General features: G+C 41.0%; 1 protein-coding gene across 1 annotated transcript in view; it reads right to left on the bottom strand.

Moving 5' to 3' along the window:
• Nucleotides 1-9,046, bottom strand: part of LOC112078739 (nacht, lrr and pyd domains-containing protein 1b-like) — a gene marked incomplete at its 5' end in the record, with an annotated part of 30,975 nt that extends 21,929 nt beyond the window's left edge. Inside the window, 6 exon segments of the mRNA XM_024144876.2 lie at nt 1-120; nt 5,600-5,830; nt 7,605-7,827; nt 8,370-8,463; nt 8,959-9,016; nt 9,018-9,046. Coding sequence (XP_024000644.2) covers nt 1-120; nt 5,600-5,830; nt 7,605-7,827; nt 8,370-8,463; nt 8,959-9,016; nt 9,018-9,046 — 755 coding nt within the window.
• Nucleotides 9,047-9,396: the final 350 nt, after the last annotated feature.

A 9,396-nucleotide genomic window follows, 5' to 3' on the forward strand; every position in this document is an offset into this window, starting at 1 on the left:
TTTGGAGTTTGGCACCTTGATGGTTATACACTTCACAAGCGGCCAATACTGTCTTTTAAATGTATCACTCTGTGTGTCACTCCGTGTGTAACAAGTTATCTTTTCAGAGAGTTCTTCAGCCTGCAATTGTAATAAAGTATCATTACATGCATTAGTGAAAAAGTTATTTTCTCCTAAAGAACACTTTGACAAAGATCAAAGAGCCTAAAAGATGTACAGTAGTTCCATATTTTCCAGCAATCGCTTACAAAAGGGAATTTGTTGTGGCCAACTTCTCGCAAGTTTGTGGCAAATCTGCTGCAAATTACATAGTGGGCCACGAAATGTTGCCAGAAGTTTGCAAATGTTTGCCGCTAGTGGTGAGTTTGTGGCAATTCTTTGGCCACAATAATATTTATTCCCACTAGTGGCAAAGAGTTTACTAGAAGCCGCTTCTGGTGAACACATGAGTTCCAAGACCTGTATCCATTGACGACCAATCAGGGGGATTTGAAAATCTGTAGGAAGCTTGGTTTCCATTTATCTAGCTAGCTACCTACCAAAGTTGTCCGGTGAGTGTCTAACTTATTACTTAAACATCTTAATAAACTTTAAAATTGTGTTAGCTAATTGATGCCTAGTTAGCAATGTCATGTTTTATGGGATACAGTGAAACACATTTTGTTGATATCAGTTTTAATCTGTCAGCACCACTGGCTGGCTAGCGCTTAGCTAACTAACGTTAGCTATCCTATTTTTTCACAATTAATGTGATAGCTAGCTAGCTAACTAATGATATGCCTAAACACTTATCTTTTTTGGTGAATACATTGCTGTAATTTAATACCAATATGCATGTCAATATGCTAGAGTCTCTGTTCACTAGCATGTTAGCTAGCACAACAGCTAAGGTAGCAACAATATGAGCTGACTTGACATCAAAGCAAGACTTCACTTTTGCAGATGGATACCCTTCCCCTACCCGTGGTGTTGGAGGAGGATTCATTAACACCCTGGAAAGATGCTTGTGGTGCACTCACTCATAACACGTTTTCTGAGTGATAAATTAGTTTATCATCTTCAAGCTTGTTACAGGCTTTGGTTTTTCCATTTATGTTTTGAGGTTGGACTTCAGCACGTAGGGCACACCGGTTGGTGTCACCTCGTTAGTCAGTATGTGTTACACCTGTGCTGGTTGCCATCTCTTTAGTGGGAAGGTGTTTCAGCTGTGCTTGCCCAGGTGCTGTTTAAGAGTGCCTGGCCCAGTGTTCTAGTTGTCTTGAGAGATGTGTAGGGTCATCACCTGTAGTTGGCGCTCCCTATTTGATTTATAGGAGAAAAAAAATCAATTTTTTGGGGTTGCATCCTGTCTTTATGTTTGGTGTGGGTTTTTCTTTTGTTTGCCTCTTCTTTGTGAGCGCTCATGCTGGGTGTATTTTGGGCGCCCTATGGGACTCACAATCATGGCCAGTTGTGATGCAGCCTGGAATTGAACCAGGGTGTCCAGAGTGACACCTCAAGATCTGATTCAGTGCCTTAGACCGCTGCGCCACTCAGGAGCATTTACATTCTGAAGGTATTCAGATCCCTTGACTTTTTCCACATTTTGTTTTGTTACAGACTGTCACGCCCTGACCTTAGAGATCCTTATTATTCTCTATGTTTGTCGTAGGTTAGGTCAGGGTGTGACTCGGGTGGGAAAGTCTATGTTTTCTATTTCTTTGTTTTTTTGGCCGAGTGTGGTTCCCAATCAGAGGCAGCTGTCTATCGTTGTCTCTGATTGGGGATCATTAATAAGTTGTCATTTTACTTTTGGGTTTTGTGGGATCTTGTTTTCTGTTTAGTATCTGAGCCTGACAGAACTGTGCGCTTTCGTTTTTTTTGTCTTTGTTATTTTGTTTGGTGTTGTCAATAAATATACGATGTATGCCTACAGCGTTGTAGGCGCCTTGGTCTCCTTCTCCCAACGAGAGCCGTTACACAGACTTCCTCTAAAATTGATAAAATATGTTTTTTTTCATCAATCTACACACAATAAACCACAATAACAAAGCAAAACGTTTTTTTTAAATGTTCGCAAATGTGTATATAAAATAAATATCACAATTACATAAGTGTTCAGACTCTTTACTCAGTGCTTTGTTGAAAAACCTTTGGCAACGATTAAAGCCTCGAGTCTTCTTGGATATGACACTACAAGCTTGGCACACCTGTATTTGGGGAGTTTCTCCCATTCTTCTCTGCAGATCCTCTCAAGCTCTGCCAGGTTGGATGGGGAGCATCGTTGCACAGCTATTTTCAGGTCTCTCCGGAGATGTTTGATTGGGTTCAAGTCCGGGCTCTGGCTGGGCCACTCAAGGACATTCAGAGATTTGTCCCGAATCCACTCCTGCGTTGTCTGTCTTGGCTGTGTGCTTAGGGTTGTTGTACTGTTGGAAGGTGAACCTTCCCCCCAGTCTGAGGTCCTGAGCGCTCTAGAGCAGGTTTTCATCAAGGATATCTCTGTACTTTGCTCTGTTCATCTTTCCCTTCATCCTGACTAGTCTCCCAGTCCCTGCCGCTGAAAAACATCCCCACAGCATGTTGCTGCCACTACCATGCTTTACTGTAGGGATGGTGCCAGGTTTCCTCCAGATGTGACGCTTGGCATTCAGGCCAAATAGTTCAATCTTGGTTTCATCAGACCAAAGAATCTTGTATCTCATGGTCAGAGTCCTTTATGTGCCTTCTGGCAAACTCCAAGCTGGCTGTGAAGTTCATTTTTACTGAGTAGTGGCTTCCGTCTTTCCACTCTACCATAAATGTCTGATTGGTGGAGTGCTGCCGAGATGGTTGTCCTTCTGGAAGGTTCTCCCATCTCCACAGAGGAACTCTGGAGCTGCCACTGTGTTCTTGGGGACCTTCAATGCTGCATACATTTGTTGGTACCCTTCCCCAGATCTGTGCCTCGACACAATCCTGTCTTGGAGCTCTACGGACAATTCCTTCGACCTCGTGGCTTGATTTTTGCTCTGACATGCACTGTCAACTGTGGGACCGTATATAGACAGATGTGTGCCTTTCCAAATCATGTCAAATCATATTGAATTTACCACAGGTGGGCTCCAATCAAGTTGTAGAAACATCTCAAGGATCATCAATGGAAACAGGATGCACCTGAGCTCAATTTCGAGTCTTATGGCAAAGGGTCTGAATACTTATGTAAATAAAGGTATCCGTTTATTTTTAATACATTTGCACAAATTTCTAAAAACCTGTTTCGCTTTGTCATTATGGGGTATTGTGTGTAGAATGAGGGATTTTTTTTAATTACATTTTAGACTGAGGCTGTAACGTAACAAAATGTGGAAAAAGTCAAGGGGTCTGAATACTTTCCAAATGCACTGAGTCAGGAAGAAGAGAACTAGTAGACAACTGTCTTAGTGATGTATAGTGTATACTGTGGATCTCTAGGAACAGTTGGCCACACATTTTAAATGTAGTAGTTTTTAGTAGACCTAAGTCCCAGTTTATTCTCGATACTTTGTTTGTTTATGTAGCATTTATACAAGGCAGAAAAATTGTTTCCATGCTGAAAAATATATAGAATTCCAGTTTCAGTGAGAAGCATTGCAATATCAAGGCAACTTTGTAACAGCTGACCCAGTTTTTCCAATGCCAAACCTGGCCATTAGCCGCTGAGTCTACCTTTTAACTTCTTATGGCTACAGGGGCAGTATTGAGTAGCTTGGATGAAAGGTGCACAGAGGTGCCCATAGTAAACTGCCTGCTCCTCACCAGTTGCTAATATATGCATAGTATTATTCATATTGGATAGAAAACACTCTGAAGTTTCTAAAACTGTTTGAATGATGTCTGTGAGTATAACAGAACTCATATGGCAGGTAAAAACCTGAGAAAAAATCCAAACAGGAAGTGAGAATTCTGAGGTTGGTCGTTTTCAACACAGCCCCTACAGAACACACAGTGGGATATGGATGAGTTTGCACTTCCTACGGCTTCCACTAGATGTCAACAGTCTGTAGAACCTTGTCTGATGCCTCTACTGTGTAGTGACTGTGTAGTGGAGCCGAAGGAGACAGGAAATAGTCAGGTCTACATGACCTGGCCATGCTCTGACCATGCGCGTTCACATGAGAGGGAGCTTTGTTCCATCACACATCTGAAGTCAATGTAATTCTCCGGTTGGAACGTTACTGAAGATTTATGTTAAACATTCTAAAGATTGATTCAATACATCGTTTGACATGTTTCTACTGACTGTTACGGAACTTTTTGACATTTCGTCAGCTTTTAGTGAACGCGCTTTCTGACTTTGGATTTTTTACCAAACACGCTAACAAAAATAGCTATTAGGACATAAATGATGGACATTACCGAACAAAAGGAACATTTCATGTGGAAGTGGGAGTCCAGGTAGTGCATTCCGACGAAGATCAGCAGAGGTAAGTGAAGATTTATAATGATTTTTATGAGTTTTGTTGACTGCTTCCTTTTGTGGCTGAACGCTGTTCTCAGATTATTAAATGACTCCTGTCTTTGGCTGCAAAAATGACTGTGTTTTTCTGTGATTTTGCGGTGACCTAACATAATCGTTTGTGGTGCTTTCGCTGTAAAGCCTTTTTGAAATCGGACACTTTGGTGGGATTAACAACAACATTACCTTTAAAATGGTATAAGATATATGTATGTTTGAGGAATTTTAATTATGAGATTTCTGTTGTTTGAATTTGGCACCCTGCACTTTCACTGGCTGTTGTCATATCATCCCGTTAACGGGATTGCAGCCATAAGAAGTTTTAAACTTCCATTGGTTGAAAGCTATTGCTCAATTGTCACTTGGCTCATGTACATTCATGTATTTGCCCTTTTAAGCATCCTAAGATCAGCATCCCCTTAGTGTTCAATTTAAGGGGATTTCAAATTTCAAATTGGCTCATGTACATTCATGTATTTGCCCTTTTAAGCATCCTAAGATCAGCATCCCCTTAGTGTTCAAATTTCTCTCATATACAGTAGATGTTGTAGCAACTGCACATAAAACTACAAAATAAACAATTTATTTGCTAAATATCTGGTCTTTGCTCTTATCTTCATTAGCATGCTCACTTCAAGTTGTATTGGATTAATTTTATCTGTTAAGACATTGCATACATGTTTAGTACATTTAGTAATTTTTGTATGTTTGGTTTAGTTTTCTGTGAGAAGCAACTTCATTTAAAGTGAATGTGATTTGGTTTACGTAGATACAACATTTCAATGTTAACACAGAGTAACCAAAAACCTGATTTAATTTCATATGTATACTATGTTTGCAGCAAACAGTTACATTTTTGCCACAAGCTTCCCAGAATTGTTTGCCACAAGTTCACAAGTCACTGCAAATGTGCCGCAGTAGTTTGCCGTGAAAATATGCGCTTGCTGCAAATTTGTGCCAAATTGGCCAAAGGTTTGCCACAACTGTTTGCCAGAAGGCAGTTTTTTTGGTAAGGGAATAAATACATGATTTAATATCATTTGCAATCAGATTTGGTTACCTTCCTAAAATGATTTTTTTAACAATGATTTTCACCAAAGCACACAATCTTCACAGAAGTGAACTAGCATGACAGTAACTTACTGTGTCACATACAAATATTTTCTTGACTGATAAACGGAACTCTGGAACTTCTCTGAAGTGCTTCCTGTCCATTAGTTCTTCTAAGGTTGCCCCACGTCGATCTTTTCCATACAAAGATGATATCTTTTCATCATCATCGCCATCATCGTCGTCATCCCTTTCATGGTCTTCATCATTTCCATCCTCATAAGATCTGTCTCTTAAGATGGACCATAGCTCCTCTTTCCATTCCTAATAAAAATGTAAAACCATTACAAATGTGTAATGCATACTCTCTTCATTTGAAAGCTAAGTCCTGCATTACGAAACCACCTAGCCCCCCAAATGGTGACCAACACATAGTATACAAATAGGGGGAAAAAGGCGGTGTGCCAAAACTCAAGATTTACACACAAGAAACGTGGGATGGCCCAAGAGGCTACAGTCCAGCATCACTGCAATCTGACTAATTATGACCCACACCTCAAACTCACTCGCAACTTACTACTGCTGTTACTACAATTACTGCTCTGCTATTAGGCTTTCTACTACTACTACTACTGCCTACAGTCACTATTACACTATGGCAACTAACCCACAACTATTTATAGTAGTCACTACTAGTCTTTCTCCACATCAACTCCCTTCCCCTCCCACAGAGGTGTAGAATTGTGGCTAGAAACCAGTTTGCCGTTTCCAGGTGGGCAGTCCCTTTACCCCATTACTGTGGAAGGTACCGCAGTGTGCACCCTTATAACTTGTTCAACCTTAAATAACGTTCTGTGGCAGGTAGCACAGTTTCTGATCAACTCTCATACATACCTAATAACTACAGGAATGAAGCCTATCAGATACTGCAGTGGGAATCTACCTCTCTATTTGTATAAAACCTTTGTTTCCTCATATCTGTCAGAACATCAAAGTGTTTAACCCTTTTCATCTGGACCTGATTGTGTAACAGCGAAGCACCTTACACCAATCAGAGTGCTGAATTAGCCATCATGTTGAGCCTGCGTGCTGGCCGCTCTGATGAACTCTCATTCTGCCACTGAGTCATTACTAAAGAACTACAGATCATGTAAATCGAGTGCTATTTGCATGGGAAAATGTCACGGGATGCATTTGCTCTATTGTTAACATGTTTGTTGGAGGCCCAGTCTTTGAGGTTACTCACAAATGAAGGAGTGTGACTTGTATTCATTCTCATCACCAGCTCCACAAACCCTGCTGACTTACTACCTGCAACATGCTATCACCCTGTTTCCTCTATACTGTAAAATTATGATTAATGTGACTTGCTTCAGCAGTCACACTCTACTCTCCAGTCACACTGGATAAGAGCGTCTGCTAAATTACCAAAATGTCAAATCTAACACATGGCGTGTGGCAATTCCCTGCAATTCACACCTCCTGTGTTGATTAGCATAAAAATCTGTGCTCGCTCCCTCTTTCCCGCCCAAAATGGGTCTGTAGATTAACGTTGCAGCGTGAAACCAGCTGATAGGCAACCTCAGCACTGTGTACAGCACGGCCATTTTGCCTGTGATTTCACCTCCTCATGAGGTCAGTATCTTCCAAAACAGAGATTGGAGAAAGGAATATAGGGTGTGTAACAGTTTTCCTTGGGTTTAATTTAAATTTCAACCCTGCCCACCACCCAAATAATCATCAATTCAGAGCACAGCTGCAAGTGACCCATCGTAGCATTAATATTTTTATGTGCAACCTGGAATTGAAATTTAAAAGGACCAGGACCAGGACCAGCACATAGCAAGAAAATCCCCCTCAAATTTGTGCCGTTTGCGAGCAATGTTAGGCTACATTGTATCATTGTTCCTTTTATCATTGCTTCTTCTTTTAAATTAATGCAAGGTGTCAATTGGATCAATGACAGACCTCGATTCAGATATTAGTTCTAGTGGCCTTGATATGTTTCAAAGAAGCCTTTCATTAAATGTACTGTTCATCATGACACCACAAAACATTGTGAGATTAGGATATAAACAGATGAAACAGATGCTATTACCTCCTCTGTCATGAACTCAATCTCTGCGATGTATTTAGAGTCCGAGTCTGTCATATTGGCCTCCACCTGAATCATGACCGAGGTGCACGCCCCTTGGTTTCCAGAGGGCAGCAGTTTCTTCTCACCCAAGATGGTGTTAATCAAGAAGCTCTTACCAGCTCCAGTCTTCCCAAAAACACCCACTATCTCTTTTTTGTCTTTCTCCAAAGTTTGGATTTTACCTCTGTTAGAAATGAAAGACGAAAACAATTAAAGCAATTTAGTGGATTATATGCATCTCCCCACATTTAAAATTGCATACCTGGAGCCTCCCGAGTGGCACAGTGGTCTAAGGCACTGCATCGCAGTGCTAACTGCGTTACTACAGATCCTGGTTTGATCCCAGGCTGTGTCGCAGCTGGCCGTGACCGGGAAACCCATGAGGCGGTGCACAATTCTCCCAGCATCGTCCGGGTTAGGGAAGGGTTTGGCCAGCTGGGATGTCCTTGTCCCATTGCGCTCTAGCGACTCCTGTGGTAGACCGGGCGCATGACACGGTCACCAGCTGTACAGTGTTTCCTCCGACACATTGGTGCGGCTGGCTTCCAGATTAAGCGAGCATTGTGTCAGGAAGCAGTGCGGCTTGGCGGGGTTGTGTTACAGAAAACACACATCTCTCTACCTTCACCTCTCCCGAGTCCGTATGGAAGTTGCAGCGATGGGACAAGACTGTAACTACCAATTGGGGAGAAAAAGGGGTGAAAAATGTTTTTAAATTATGCATACCTGAGGAAGTCAATGAGTTTGGTAGAAGGCAGATCATCAAGTTTGCTTTTGATACGTTGCATGATCTTCTTCACCTCTGTCTTGGTTTCAGTTTCTGTCAGAGTTAAACACAGGTCACCAGTCAGCTATAATCGTGTTGCGTCAACATGTGTTTATAAAGGTGAAAAAGATATTACAGGGAAATAACGTGAGTAATGCACAGTGGCATTCAGATCTGCTATATAATACACTGAGATAACCTTTTTCTGTGTGCTGATGTTAGAGGAATTTACAGCATGTGTTGAGTTAAAGGAGTACTCCACTCAAACAAGCATATACAGTATCTACTACTCTTAGAGAGATGGCTACAAGAGCAGAGCACTGGAATCTATAACACCACAGACACACTTTGATTTTGGAGTGAACTGRAATTGTAGCTTGTCCTACTGTGCAACATGCAATCAGTGAACAGAACAGTGAACTGTCAGTCATGTACATTTGTATGATTCTCAATTAGGAATGTCTACAATAAATCATGTTAAATGGTTTCCAATTAAACAAGTGTTTCTTAAAATGATTGTGGTTCATATAAACACCTTCATCCACCTACCAAATGTTTCAGTTATTCTGGACGCAGCAACACGTTGTCGTTTCTTTGTTTGTTTGTTTGGCATCGGTCTCATCAGATTTCCTTTTGCCTGGAAACAATTGGAAACGTATTTTATTAATGAATACACAGATCATCCAACAGCAGTCAAAGATCTCCAATCTCCTTACAGCAATGATGTGATGAAATGAGTTGCATCAGTCGGTGGAAATAACTTCAGATTATCCACTTACTGTGTGCATATGGTACACGGTACAAAGGGTACATGCAAATCAAGTGTATAGAATCTCATAATTCAATGCGTAACTGAGTGAGTTTTATTATATGTTTGGAAAGATGGTACCACTACATTTTTCTCCTTGTCATCTTCTAAAACTAGTATTTTAGCATCATTTTTCTGTAAGTGGAGATCTGAAACAACTGTGTTTTTTACCTGGGATA

The sequence above is a fragment of the Salvelinus sp. IW2-2015 genome, unplaced genomic scaffold (assembly GCF_002910315.2).
Source record: "Salvelinus sp. IW2-2015 unplaced genomic scaffold, ASM291031v2 Un_scaffold6170, whole genome shotgun sequence".
NCBI classification, from domain to species: domain Eukaryota; kingdom Metazoa; phylum Chordata; class Actinopteri; order Salmoniformes; family Salmonidae; genus Salvelinus; species Salvelinus sp. IW2-2015.